This window comes from Saccostrea echinata, unplaced genomic scaffold, assembly GCF_033153115.1.
Source record: "Saccostrea echinata isolate AGI-Se365-2 ecotype Australia unplaced genomic scaffold, CSIRO_AGI_Sech_v1 ptg000054l, whole genome shotgun sequence".
NCBI classification, from domain to species: domain Eukaryota; kingdom Metazoa; phylum Mollusca; class Bivalvia; order Ostreida; family Ostreidae; genus Saccostrea; species Saccostrea echinata.
In genome coordinates this window covers 42,117,377-42,132,664 of record NW_026889803.1, presented here as the reverse complement: position 1 = coordinate 42,132,664, position 15,288 = coordinate 42,117,377, and the positions used below count along the sequence as shown (strand labels likewise).

The window sequence follows — 15,288 nt, the reverse complement described above, 5'->3', positions numbered from 1 at the left end:
CTTCTGGAAAATACAGGTCACATATTCATTACTGCATCCAAAGAGCAGGTATTGTGCATCCCTAAATATATCACCCATGCCAGTTTTGTTCAAGGTAGGGCACACTGTTACTTGGGAATTAACCTGTAACCATACATGTGATAAGTCAAAGACCACAAAACTGTACAGGAGCCATAAAAAAACTGGAATTTGGGTGAAAAAACTGTACACTGCCTATCAAAAAACGGTACAAAATGGTATAAAATACCGCTTAAATTCTTCTGAAATTCCATCGTAATCATTGTATTTTATACCTACGAAGATCTGGGTCAGATTCACGAAACATTAACAGTAATTAAGTACCCCTTAAAAAATAAAGCTACCTAAAGGGGCATTTGATACGGATTTATAGCAAGATAATTATCCCAATTGGCAGTTCACACCTTCGCACGCGATGGTTTGTGTACACTACGCAATTATCAGAAGGTCAAGTGTCAAACACAGGTGACGTTTTCCAGTGTCTCGCGAGCGAGAATGAGAGGAAAATGGCGGCATTTAGCGAGAAATTCAAAATACTGTACAAATTTTCATATTCCGTGAATTTTGGTGTCGGACTCCCGCCGGTACAGGATGAATGGGCTCGAAAAACTGTACATTTTGCGTACAGCTGGTACATATCACATGTATGTGTAACTTCAGAAACTTGAACTGATCACTCATTGGAAATAAAAAATAGATCTGCAGCATCCAAAGTGAAGTCAGGTAAAATGCTTGACCCTAGATATATCATCTATGCAAGATTGGCCCAGACTGGACTTATACTTACTTGGAATATGGATATTCTCCAAAAACTTTAATCTTAGATGCTGATTCAAGGGAATTATAGCATAAACTCATTTTAAATTCATTGAGACAATGGTGAGTTAAGTGTTTGGAGCAGGTCCATAATCAAGCTCCAACCTTGGTTGCTGCATTTGACTTGTATTTTCTGGAAAGTGAGCAGGTTAAAAATTTGGAGCAGCTCCATTCTTAAGTAAAAAATAAGCCTTCATTTGACCCAAACTTGAAGGAATAATGCATGTAGGGATATGACATACACCACGGTCACCAGCAGACTTAGTGCTCCAGATTGAAGAATTGACCTTTATTTCCTAAATGAGTTAACAGGTCAAAGATTTTGGAGCAGGTTCATTTCCAAGTAACCATGAAGTATTTGACCAATATTGAATAAGTGATGCATACGGTAAATGTACTTATTTTTAGTTTCAGTTTTTCTGGCCCAGTTGTTCTTGAGAAGAAGATTTTTAAAGATTTTTCTTACATATTTCAATGTAAAACTTGGATTCCCTAGGGTGGGACCACAATAGGGAATCCAAGTTTTACATTGAAATATGTAAGAAAAATCTTTAAAAATCTTCTTCTCAAGAACAACTGGGCCAGAAAAACTGAAACTTATATGGAAGCATCCTCAAGTAGTGTAGATTCCAAATTGTTCAAATCATGACCCTCTGGGGTAGGGCGGAGCCACAATAGGGAATCCAAGTTTTACATTAAAATATATAGGAAAAATCTTGAAAAATCTTCTTCTCAAGAACCACTGGGCCAGAAAAGCTGAATCTTATGTGGAAGCATCCTGGGGTAGTGTAGATTCTAAATTGTTCAAATCATGACCCCCGGGGGGTAGGATGGGGTCACAATAGGGAATCCAAGTTTTACATTGAAATATATAGGAAAAATCATTAAAAATCTTCTTCTCAAGAACCACTGAACCAGAAAAGCTGAAACTTACGTGGAAGCATTCTGGAGTAGTGTAGATTCTAAATTGTTCAAATCATGACCCCCAGGGGTAGGGCGGGGCCACAATAGGTATTACAAGGGGGGAAATCTGGTAAAGAACAGCTGCATGGTCAAAGTTACTCAGGTGAGCGATGTGGCCCATGGGCCTTTTGTTTAAAATCATACTCAACTCTTCAGAAACCTCATGCATTTTCCCGCCATACGTAATCATTTGTTGAAAGAAAACTCCCAAGAGCAGCATGCAGACATCACATTTTACAATTATAGTAGAAAGGTTTCATCTACCAAGCAGTTACAAAATAAGATATTGCCTTTCCAGAATGGATGCCTAAAAAACGAAGAAATCCAAGACTAATACATTGTTTCCCTTAAGAACCTGTTACCATCCAAATTGACCGCATGAGTTTATAAGAATGCTAGTTGTTTTAAAATTAAAAAAAAAAAATCAAAATTTAATTGTTGTAAGGTCCACAGAAATTTGTTATAAATTTCAATCCAAGCCTGTTACAATTGATCTCTAACTGTTTACTTTGAAATAAAGCAAAAAACACTGCAAATATCTGTGAAGTGTCCAAGGGACTTCAATGAAATGTTTCAGTTTTTTTTTTAAACTGAAACTGAATTTAAGAGTGGTGCCTAATTCAAAAGTCTATGTTTATTTTCAAGGGTTTGGCTTGATTTCATAGCTTAAATATATCGGAGATATGAAAATCTCTTCACCCAAGAACATTAAGAAAATAAGGCGTGGCCCTCCAGGAATATGCTTTTCCTTGGGTGATTAGATCTTCATATCTCTCTCACTATCATGCAATAATGTAAAACATAATTACAGTATTGGTTGATCATCCATCAGATAGATACACTGAATTTAACGACAGTTGATACATTTTTTTTCTTCAAAAAGTATGAATTCAAAATAAGAACTCAAGTCAAATAATATGATTAAAATAAATAACCCATGTTAACTACATAGATTTTAATTTTTCAGTCAAAGTTTCAAAATAATGTGCTATAAAGTGAAAAAGATAGAGATTTATATGGATTATTGCAGAAAGGTAGAAGTTTGAACATCATAGAAAGTTTATATCATTCTTTAGAAATTTGATATTTACATCGATTCATTTACAACCAAAATATGCCCAAAAATATAAATCTAGGCATCCATTTTTTTTTTACATCGATTCATTTACAACCAAAATATGCCCAAAAATATAAATCTAGGCATCCATTTTTTTTCATCATCTGTCCATAAGCATTGTAAAGGTACCAAACTTCTGAATTAGTGTTTTGATATAATTTTTTATTTAAATTTTTAACGTCAAGGAGGGGCCATTCGTTCTATTTAAGGTGCAGCATTTCACAATCAGACAATATTGATACAGGGGGTAAATATCTGAAATCTGCTGTCTTTTGTTCTTAATTAATTCAGACAGAAGAGAAATGTCCTTGATAACTGCTTCATGTGGGGTTGTGAAAACACTGCAATCAGTTTGAGTCCTCGGGACACCCAGTTCAGGTTGTGGTATCTTGACTAACAGATACCCCCATCTTGATAATCAATGAAGAAAAGAAGATCGACCCATTTATAACAAGTCTCCAAGGCCTTTGGATATTGAAGGTCATTGACAGAAAAACTTAAATACAGTTATTTGAATTTTGCAGAATTAAGCTACAGTTCAAGCATTATTTGATTCCAAAGCTTGAGAAACATACTAGTTACATAGCTAGCACATGCTCTAAGTTGTGTTTCAACTTATAAGTATAAATCAATTCATCTTTATATCTTAATCTGATTCTGACTTTGAAAATTTACAAGTAAAAGAATAAAAAAAAAATATTTCGCTCAAACTTGAAAACCCTATTTTGGGTGTGTGTTAAAAAATACGATCTTTCTCTAACCTTTCAGCAAACTTTTTTAAATTTAATAGAATGGAACACACTTCAGCATACTGCAAAAAAAAAAGAGGTGAAAAGGGGGGGAGGGGGTAAGGTGGGAAGAAGGGGGGCAAGCATCCTTTGAATGAAAATTACAGGTAAAAGATTATTCTGCATAAAAATTGGGGAGAGGGCTAAGCCCCCTCTCTCTCAGTACTATGGGCCTTAACTTTAAAATCTTTTGATCAGAGGTTGGGTTCTATGCAAAGTAAACTTTTGGCCATTATTGAAGAAATTTTCAGGATTAAAGGATAATGATGCATTTCATGACTTCGTAATACATTGACTATAGTGAGAAAATCATGTCATTTTTAATAGCTATATGCAATCACCAAGGGTCTTCGTGAAAATTAATGTATTAATTGTCAACTAAAACTGAATAGTTTTGAATTTTCAGAAATTCACAGGGCCAAAGAAGGACTATTGTGAACGTTGTTCTTTGTTTCATGTAATTTAGTGTAAAGGTGCTAAAATTTTCTGCATTAAAGACCAATCTTAAGGATAAATTAAAGTAGGCAGGTCTGAATTTGGAATATATGTATATATTTCCATTTCTATGTTTTCTCTGTGATAACTCTTTGAAATTAGTTGAGTTGATTTCTTGATCATTCTACCGGAATGTAAATTTCGCCAAGTGAAAGGTCAGGAGCTAAGAAGGCCTAATATGCATGTAATTCTCGTGCGGCTGTCTTTAAGTTTGATGTCAGTGGGCGGGGACTATTGAAATTGACATGTGAGGCCTCATGTAATTTAAATCTATTAGTCTACTTTTTAAAATCTAAATTTACAATTTTATTTCACAATGAAATGGAAATATAAGGAATCACTGTCTAGTTAGTAGAGTATGCCAGTGACATCAACAATAGTTGGAAATGTGGGATAATTTACGCATAACGGGCTTTGCCCGTTATGCAAATTATCCCACGTTTCCAACTATCGTTGATGCCCTGGCATACTCTACTAACTAGACAGTGATTCCTTAAATGAAAATTGCATCTCATATTACTTTAAGATAACTTGGTGGGGGGATAGAAACCAGATCTATAGAAACCAGAGTACAACAAAATTATGCAGTACACATAGGACACATCAGGGACATTGGTACCAGCATTATATATTTGCCAAGTTTAAATAGTTTCCAAAATAAAATGTTTGTGTGACATTTTACTGGGCAATAATGTTATTCAGGTAATTGATGCTATAGTGCCTTTCCAATGTTAATGTGTATGCCGCTCTGAGAGTATTTGGACATCTTCATTTTTAGTTGATTTGGTCAATATTGACTTAAGAAATTATTGATTGTTGAAGTCAGAAAGAAACGACAATAACCTAGGTATATTATTATTTAAAGTGTTTGCATGTAGTGTTGTAAAGTCATAATATTGGTTTTATGTCTAAACACTCTTGGCATGATTAATGACGGAAATGCTTGAGAATATCCTTTGGTTTAAGGCTAGAGTACATGCATGTGGCAACATGGCAAACAGAAAACATACAAAATACACTCTGGTAACTCAAGGTTCAAATTGATCTAATTGAGAGACTTTTTAATCAAAGTATGCTCATGGTGGAAGAAGAAATTTAGGATACGTAATGATCCAAGTACTCTCAGTAGCTCCAATCCTTTAAAAATTTTATATCTCCAGAAATCAGGCCTCAGTGAATGATTTCATTCCTTAATTGATCAAGGAAATTTGTTCTCTATGGCTCACAAACCATTGTTTTCCCAAAGCTTCAGTTCCCAAAGCTTTATGTCTGAAGAAGTATTTCCAAGTATGTTAAATAAACTCCTGTTTATTCACTCTTGATCACTGAAGTCCATACACAGTTAATGATGAAAGCCATCATCCACACATAATCATTATGATAATTAAACAATGTGTGAATCCCTACATAAGTGACACAGTGTTAAGGTTAAAGTGACCATATTTTCTGTTAATTACAAGTCACACTCTATTTTTAGATACACCTGACTTGGATAACTAAATTAATTGTTGATTCAATACGTTTGATTTCCATTAGTGAACTCTTCAAAATTAGAGGTGCGTTTGGTCGTCTGACTGGGACAGCATGGCATTGCGGATAATACAAAACATGCCAACCTCAATCCAATTTTAAGTGTTAAATGTATTTGTCATTTCAATTAAAGAATAGACAAACTAAAAGACATATGTAAGAGAGCGAGAACAGGGCTCGACATTAACTTTTTTCCCTACTGTCCATTCGGACAAGTGACCAAGACATTTACTTGTCCGAACTTCAACTTCACTTGTCCAAAAATTTTTCAATAAAGATCTAATACTGTCAACTTGAAAACCAGTGTTTGAAACTCACTGTAAAATTAGTCAGACATGCAGGGCTGACTGCTAGCAAAAGTTGTCAGCCCTGCCAAAGATCTACTTGCCCGAGAAAAAAATTGTCTTTTATAAATTTGTTTTTTAACGATAATGTGACTGGAACCAGGTCACCATAACTAATCAAACCAGAATCTATAGACTGATGAATTCTTCCTATTGGCTTGTTACACTTTGCTACCGATACTATTACTTGATATGAAAAAGATTTATCAAATATATGAATTTTAATTATCAAAAATTTGAACACGTCCATCCGGGTGTCATTACATGCAAATTTGTTCGCCCGCTGCAAAAATTGTGTGTCTCGGATGGTCGGGTGCATGGTTATTTCAAACACTGTTGAAAACTAAAATAAAGTCCATTACACATGACATGTGCTTGATTTATCCGTGATGTTATTGATAAATACAACAAACACATAAAACGAAATTTTATCTGACAACAACAAGTGAACCTGTCAACATCAAACAGAATCCAAACTTTGTTAAGTTCTAAGTTCCATGCCTTTTCAGTAGTATGCAATTAGTGAACTTCGATCCCGATCGAATGTGAATAGAAATCCGGTTTTTATGTACAGCTTCCGTCTTGAAACTACCGATTAACTGTCAACAGTCGTTCTTTTTATTATTTAGAGACTCCTTTACATTAAAATGCACGTGTCCAATCGGACAAGTGCCCAGCAATATTTACTTGTCCGTAATTTTTTTTCACTGGTACCGGACATGCGGACAAGCATTAATGTCGAGCCCTGGAGAACCCTAAATTTATCATCCATTAATAAAAAATACGACATTTCCGAAGCATGTGTATTGTATTTAAATGTATCTTACGATAAATAGATTCATACGATCAACAATAGACATAAATTGATATCGTTGTCATTTCTACTCTTAATGTATATGAAGTCCACAACAATAAAATATTTCATCTGCATTTTGTTAGGATTTGTTCATCGACATTCAACATTTGTCCCAGAAATCCCGCGAGATTTGTACATTTTCCGACTTTTTCACTGAAGAGCGCACTAAGAAGTATAACTCTTCAATAGTGGAAATAGAACGTATTAGAAGCTTACCACTTATCAATGTAAATGATAAATAAATGATCACTTTGCATTATGTTGAGGTTTGTACATTACCAGCATGGCCAGTGGACGACCTACTGCTTTGTTTATTTATTCTTAATTGTCAAAGCAAGAAATATTTTTTGGTCACCAGAGTAATGCTATGCAATATTACCGTTTAACCAGTTAACCTGAGTGAATCCCAATTTCATTGTTCACAATACAAATAAAGATATTTTTTTTGTGAATACTGGTTTGAGTTTGATATTCTGTGAAATATGTTACAAAAAGAGTTACCGGTACTTGCCCTTGTTCAATGGCAACAAACGACACAGAATTGATTAGCAAAAAGGGAAACTCCTATTTAAAACCACTTCAAGTTAAAGATGTATGTGACTTAATTGCAACAAGACTATTAAATATTCTTGTGGCATAACAAACTCAGCTAGTCACATGCTTCGGCACCACACGGCCAGGAAATAATGGTATGGACTGAAGGACACATGATATTTGCATTTCTGTTTTCATATTTAAAATAAAAAATAAGAGAAATAAATTGCAAAAATGAATTTGATTTAAATATTGTAATATATTGCAATAGAAAATTTAATGTTACAATGTATCATCATATAATTTTTCAGTCATGATACTCAGCACTACACCCAAGTCACTCAGATGACCTACTGCCATCTGTTTTTATGCCCCGCCATGAATATGGCCGGGGCATATAGTGTTTGTCATGTCCGTCTTCCATCCTTCTGTCCTTCCGTCTGTCCTTCCGTCACACTTTGCGTTTAGCTCTGTTCAAAGCTCAGTTTCAAAGAAAGTATCCAAGATATTTTTATCAAACTTCATATGCTGATAGATATTGATGAGAGCTATGCAACTGCATCAACATTTTTTGACCTTGACCTTTCCTTTGACCTTGACCTCACTTTTCTTAAATTAGTGTTTAGCTCAGTTTTAAAGATACCATTCAAGATAGTGTAATCAAACTTCATATGTTGATACATACTGATGTAAGCTATTCAACTGCATCAACATTTTTTGACCTTGACCTTTCTTTTGACCTTGACCTCACTTTTCTTAAATTAGTGTTTAGTACAGTTTTGAAGATACCATTCAAGAAAGTGTAATCGAACTTCAGATGTTGATACATACTGATGTAAGCTATTCAACTGCATCAACATTTTTTGACCTTGACCTTTCTTTTGACCTTGACCTCACTTTTCTTAAATTAGTGTTTTGCTCAGTTTTAATGAAACAATTCAAGATATTTTTAACAAACTTCATATGCTGATACGTACTGATAAGAGCTATTCAACTGCATCAACATTTTTTGACCTTGACCTTTCTTTGGCCTTGACCTCATTTTTCTTAAATTAGTGTTTTGCTCAGTTTTAATGAAACAATTCAAGATATTTTTAACAAACTTCATATGCTGATACATACTGATGAGAGCTATTCAACTGCATCAATATTTTTGACCTTGACCTTTCCTTTGACCTTGACCTCACTTTTCTTAAGAAGTTTTTAGCTCAGTTTTAAAGATACCATTCAAGATAGTGTTATCAAACTTCATATGCTGATACATACTGATGAGAGCTATGCAACTGCATCAACATTTTTTGACCTTGACCTTTCCTCTGACCTTGACCTCACTTTTCTTAAATTAGTGTCAAACTTCATATGCTGATACATACTGACAAGAGCTATTCAACTGCATCAATATTTTTTTACCATGACCTTTCCTTTGACCTTGACCTCACTTTTCTTAAATTAGTGTTTAGCTCAGTTTTAAAGAAACCATTCATAATATTTTTATCAAACTTCATATGCTAATACATACTGATGTAACCTTTTCCACTGCATCAACAATTTTTGACCTTGACCTTTCCTTTGACCTTGATCTCACTTTTCTTAAATTAGTGTCAAACTTCACATGCTGATACATACTGATGTAAGCTATTCAACTGCATCAATATTTTTTCACCTTGACCTTTCCTTTGACCTTGACCTCACTTTTCTCAATTTGTGTTAAAATGTTGCATTACTAATATACCCTTGGCGGGGCATTCATGTCCTATGGACATATTTCTAGTTGTACATTGAATTTTTTCATCTTCTTCTCATAAACTGCTGAGCCAATTTCAACCAATTTTGGCATAGAGCATTCTTGGGCAAAGGGGGACAAAGAATTTGAATGTCATTTATAAAATTATGAAATTCATGGCCCCAGGGTCAAAGGCACTGAAGTTTGGTGAGGCTCTATTGATCATATAGTGAAAATGCATTAATTCTTTGAAAACCTTCTTCTTTCCCTTTGTATATTCAGCAAACAATTAGTGCTTCGTTATGATGAAGAATTAAGAAATTCATGGCCCCTGAGTCAGGAGCTCTAGTGTTAGGGTAGGGCTCTATTGATTATATAGTGAAAATGCATTATATCTTTGAAAATCTCTATGCTTGCTATAAAGCAAACAAAGTGCATGATTATGATGAACAAAGGTGCCGCTTACAAAATTGTGAATTTCTTGACCCCTGGGTTGGAAGTTCTTGTGTTAGGGTAGGACTCTATTGATTATATAGTGGAAATGTAGTAATTCTTTTGAAAATCTCCTAATTAGCAAATAAACCAAGCCCATGGTTATACATCTATTGAGCGTGAGTACCTCTTCCAAAATTGTGAAAATCATGGCTTCTGGGTAAGAGGTTCTGGTGTTAGGATGGGGCTTGATCTATTGAAAATCATCTTCTCTGCTCTTGGGTATTTAGCAGAAAAACTATATTTTATTATTATGATGAGCAAGGGTGCTTCTATTAAAATTGTGAAATTTCTGGCCTCTGGGTCAAGGATTCTGGTGTAATGGCAAGGTTCCATAAATTATTGATTCTATAGTAAAATTCATTTTCTTTGAAAATCTGCTGTGCTTAGGGTTGTATTATACTCGGGTGACCGTTAAGGCCCTTGGACCTCTTGTTTAAAAAAAATTTGTTCTTTTAATTAAAAAGATAAAAAAAACACCTGAGGAAGACACAAGTATTATTTCAGCATTTTCTACAATGTAGGAGGTTTCTATATATTTTTAGAAATACCCTGAAATACCTGTGATATATTATCACGGTGGGTCATGGCGTAATATACCGATATACTGGTTATATTACATACTTCTATATATCAAGAATGTATTTTCAGAGTTGGCGAAAGAGGTAAAAAATCTATCGGACACAGTGTCCTACAGATGTCAAAAAATCACAAAAACTACAGGACATGCTAAACATTTGCCGGACCAAATGTAAAAAACAACAAAATATGTAAAACTGAATTTTAATTAAGATGCATCAATCAATTAACAATACTTGAATGGACTTTACCATAAATTTCGTACATGGCACACAAAACATCATATGCATATCGTCGTCATACCTTAGCCACTGTCTTTCATTAATCCACTGTGGATTAAACTTCTTACACTTTTTGTTAAAAATTCTTTTCTTTTGAGCTATCAGTATCAGCTTTCGGCACCGACTTTCTTTTTACCGACTCTGTCCATTTAATCGGCCACAGCATAGCACATGTTTACTTGCCGCCTCGATACCGGATATTAACGAACGTTACATAGAAACTAAAATTGAAAGTTCCGGTATCATATTATTTTGATTTCCCAAAATATTTAAATCGCCTGAATACTTTTAATATTTTCAATATTATCATCTAAATAAGTTTTGAAAAATAATGCATTATTTCATTTCTTTAATTATTTTACTATTGATTATCCTGAAAAATCTACCGGACACGGTGTCCGACGTGGTTCTAAAATCCATCGGACTTAGATAAAATTTACCGGAGATCGCCGGCGGGCCGGTGCCTTTCGCCAACTCTGTATTTTACTTGACTGTGTACTCTTTGATTGTTTCAAAGGTCTTTCCCATGTTGTTGGTATACCACCTATTATTTCCTTGAACTTAAATAGTCAATTTCAATTTGCGGAAGACATTTATTTAATTAAAAATTGTTGAGGTACTATTAAATATACACAAACTTGGATTGACTTTTAATTGAGATTTTTTACTAATGTTTCTATACTGTATGTTAAACCATGGTTAATCTGGAAAAGTAATGTTTGAACTTTTGTAATTATATGATAATTGTGCATTATTCTAAGACACTGAAGTTTATAAAGTTTCTTCATTTTGTTTGATAGAAACATTTCGAGCAGCTGCTGAGGCCAATTCTGATGACATACTGAAGCTGTACAACACTAAAGGCAACCTCATCAATATTTCTCCCAAGTTACCTGAGAACACTCCTGATACTCGCTACAAGTTAGAAGTGGTGGCTCTTCACTGTAATGGTAGGAATTGGTATTCTAACCTTTGCCATAATTTTGAAGCAGAGATTATACTTTATTATACACCCAACTGTGTATCGCTCAACTTTACTGTTGATTGCAATCATGTGATGGTGTGATCTGACTTACCAGATCACCCCACTGTGGTTTTCTGAATCCATATCACCCTTCTCTGAAACTGATGACATTGTACACAGTGTACATGACAGGTTTTTCATGTTTTTTCTTGTGTATAAAAAAATTTCCTTAAATAATTGTTTTTTTTTTTTTTGATTAAAAGTTGTATAATTGGTCCCAAAAGTCTTTCTATTATATTTTGCTAATTATGGAGTGGTATATAATAAAGTTATCATTATACCAGTAACTTGATCTGAAGAGCTGTATCATGTCTTGGTGACAGGCATGGATCACCATATCAATTGCTTCGCGATTTGTTTGATCTGATCATCTGTGCCTGTCAACTCAGTGATACAGCTCTTTGGATCAAGTTACTGTTATAATAATATATATTTTCACTAAGGTTGCTTTGTAACCAGAGAGTTTGTAACAAACCTGTACAGTGGTGATATATATGTCACCAAGTTGGAAGCATACCGGTTGTGTAAAAATGTAAAAGAATGGAATTAAATGATGATATCAATAAAAATTATTAGAAGATCCTGAGCCAAGGTCATTTAGAAAGTGATAAGAAATTTTAACTGATTTGAGGCAGTAAAGTTTTGGCTATTGGACCAACCAAATTTTACCCATATATTCTGAATCTAAATACCTGTAATGAACCAAAATTTATATTTTAAAGTCTTTCATGTTTTCTTTTTAGCTCACCTGAGCTGAAGGCTCAAGTGAGCTTTTCAGATCACATTTTGTCCGTCGTCCGTCTGTCCGTCCGTCTGTAAACTTTTCACATTTTTTACTTCTTCTCCAGAACCACTGGGCCAACTTCTACCAAACTTGCCACAAAGCATCCTTGGCTAAAGGGGATTCAAGTTTGTTCAAATGAAGGACCACACCCTCTTTCAAGGGGAGATAATTAAGAATTAGTGAAAATTTGGTGGTATCTTTTAAAAATCTTCTTCTCAAGAACCTTTGGGCTGTAAAAGTTGAAACTTATATGAGACCTTCATTACATAGTGTAGATTCAAGTTTGTTCAAATCATGACCCCCTGGGTAAGGTGGGGCCACAATGGGGAATCAAAGTTTTACATAGGAATATATAGGAATAAATCTTTAAAAATCTTCTCCTCAAGAACAACTAAGCCATGATAAGTCATATTGATAAGGAATCATCCTCAGGTAGTGTAGATTCAAGGTTGTTCAAATCATGACCCCCAGGGTAGGGTGGGGCCACAATGGGGAATCAAAGTTTAACATAGGAATATATAAAAAAAATCTTTAAAAATCTTCTTCTCAAGAACAACAAAGCCACAATTAATCATATTAATATGGAATCATCCTCAGGTAGTGTAGATTCAAGTTTGTTCAAATCATGACCCAGGGGTAGGGTGGGGCCACAATGGGGAATCAAAGTTTTACATAGAAATATGTGGGAAAAATCTTGAAATTGTTTTTCTCAAAAACAACAAAACCACAATTAGTCATATTGATATGGAATCATTCTCAGGTAGTGTAGATTCAAGTTTGTACAAATCATGCCCCCTGGGGGTAGGGTGGGGCCACAGTGGGGGATCATAGTTTTACATAGGAATATATAGGGGAAAAAACTTGAAAAATCTTCTCAGGAACAGCAAAGCCATGTTTTGTCATATTGATATGGAAGCATCTTCAGGTAGTGTAGATTCAAGTTTGTTCAAATCATAACCCCCAGGGGTAGGGTGGGGCCACAATGGGGAATCAAAGTTTTACATAGGAATATATAGAAAAAAAATCTTTAAAAATCTTCTTCTAAAGAACAACAAAGCCACAATTAGTCATATTGATATGGAATCATCCTCAGGTAGTGCAGATTCAAGTTTGTTCAAATCATAACCCCCAGGGGTAAGGTGGGGCCACAATGGGGAATCAAAGTTTTACATAGGAATATATAGAAAAAAATCTTTAAAAATCTTCTTCTCAAGAACAACAAAGCCACAATTAATCATATTAATATGGAATCATCCTCAGGTAGTGTAGATTCAAGTTTGTTCAAATCATGACCCAGGGGTAGGGTGGGGCCACAATGGGGAATCAAAGTTTTACATAGAAATATGTAGGGAAAATCTTGAAATTGTTTTTCTCAAAAACAACAAAGCCACAATTAGTCATATTGATATGGAATCATTCTCAGGTAGTGTAGATTCAAGTTTGTACAAATCATGTCCCCTGGGGGTAGGGTGGGGCCACAGTGGGGGATCATAGTTTTACATAGGAATATATAGGGGAAAAAACTTGAAAAATCTTCTCAGGAACAGCAAAGCCATGTTTTGTCATATTGATATGGAAGCATCTTCAGGTAGTGTAGATTCAAGTTTGTTCAAATCATAACCCCCAGGGGTAGGGTGGGGCCACAATGTGGGATCAAATTTTTACATAGGAATATATAGGAAAAAATCTTTTCAACAACAGAAAAGCCATGTCTAGTCATATTGATATGGAAGCATCCTCAGGTAGTGTAGATTCAAGTTTGTTCAAATGATGTGGGGGGGGGGGGGTAGGGAGGGTCCACAATGGGGGATCAAATTTTTAACAAGAGAGTATATAGGAAAAAAATCTTTAAAAATCTTCTGCTCAAGAACAGCAAAGCCGTTTGTTATACAGTGCGGACTCGTTATTACGGTGACGGTTTTATAAGATAGAACGCTTATTACGTTGTAATTTCAAAGCACAAAACCATTTTTTAACAAATCTATACAAAATAGAACTGTTTATTACGATGTCCTAAAATGCCGGGACTCGGTATTACGATGTAAAAATTCTGTCCAAATTTTTTTTCCACCCCGTGTTTATTCAGTGTTGGTCGACTGTAGACACTTAAGGAGACGCTAAATAAACATTGAAACACCTGTGCTCTGACAGAGTGTTAACTTGCAGGGCCGTTAGGTGATTAGTGACGCTTGACTGCACACACCTTGACTGTTCTAGCGAGGTCAGCAGAATTGGAGACGTGCCAAAGCCATTGTTAAACAATTAAACTGTTTATTTATAAATGTAGTCTCTAGTTTATCTATCTCTGTAAAGTTTATTTTATTTTTTTTTTTACTATGGTTAATAAGTAAATTAATTTATTAAATAAAGGGTAACATTTAATCGCATGCATGTATGTTAAATACGTAATGTGTAATTTCGTTTGCAGTTTAACAGAGGGAATTGACAGCTTGGGTATCAAACATAATTTTGGCAAAATTTGAACTCCACTAACGTTTTAACAGCTTGGATAGTGGCTTGGACTACTTCACAGGTGTCAGCAGAAATACAAATTGATAATTGCTGAACTGCTAATTGAACTCTGTTCAGTAATTTAAAAATTCAAATTTATTTTGACATTTAGCTTGTGTGTTCTCAAATCCTGTCCAGGAATATGCCCGTCACACTGCCCACTTTCATCAGCTGTTCACTGCAGCTCTAAGCTCATTTAACACCCAAAACCGCCCAGTGATGTATTGTTTGTTATTTATGTAGTAACGATACGAAGACATTGAAAATTTTACGAACGCATTATCTAGACAGAAACGAAAGTAAAAGGAAATGGCGGCAGATGAATGAAGAGTGCCGAAGTTTTTATAAAAAATGTCCACATTTCTTTTAAAATGAAGGAAATAAAAGAAATAGCATCATGAAAATATCTATTCAAGATAAGTTATTAATAAAT

The 15,288-nt window shown here is 34.6% G+C and overlaps 1 protein-coding gene across 2 annotated transcripts in view; it reads left to right on the top strand.

The window, feature by feature from the left end:
* The window catches only part of LOC133205330 (high affinity cGMP-specific 3',5'-cyclic phosphodiesterase 9A-like), a 49,646-nt gene that overhangs the window by 1,824 nt on the left and 32,534 nt on the right, over nt 1–15,288 (top strand). For both annotated transcript variants that reach the window (XM_061341117.1, XM_061341119.1), the window contains exon 2: nt 11,337–11,486. In XM_061341117.1, coding sequence (XP_061197101.1) covers nt 11,337–11,486 — 150 coding nt within the window. The remainder of the gene's footprint in view (nt 1–11,336; nt 11,487–15,288) is intronic.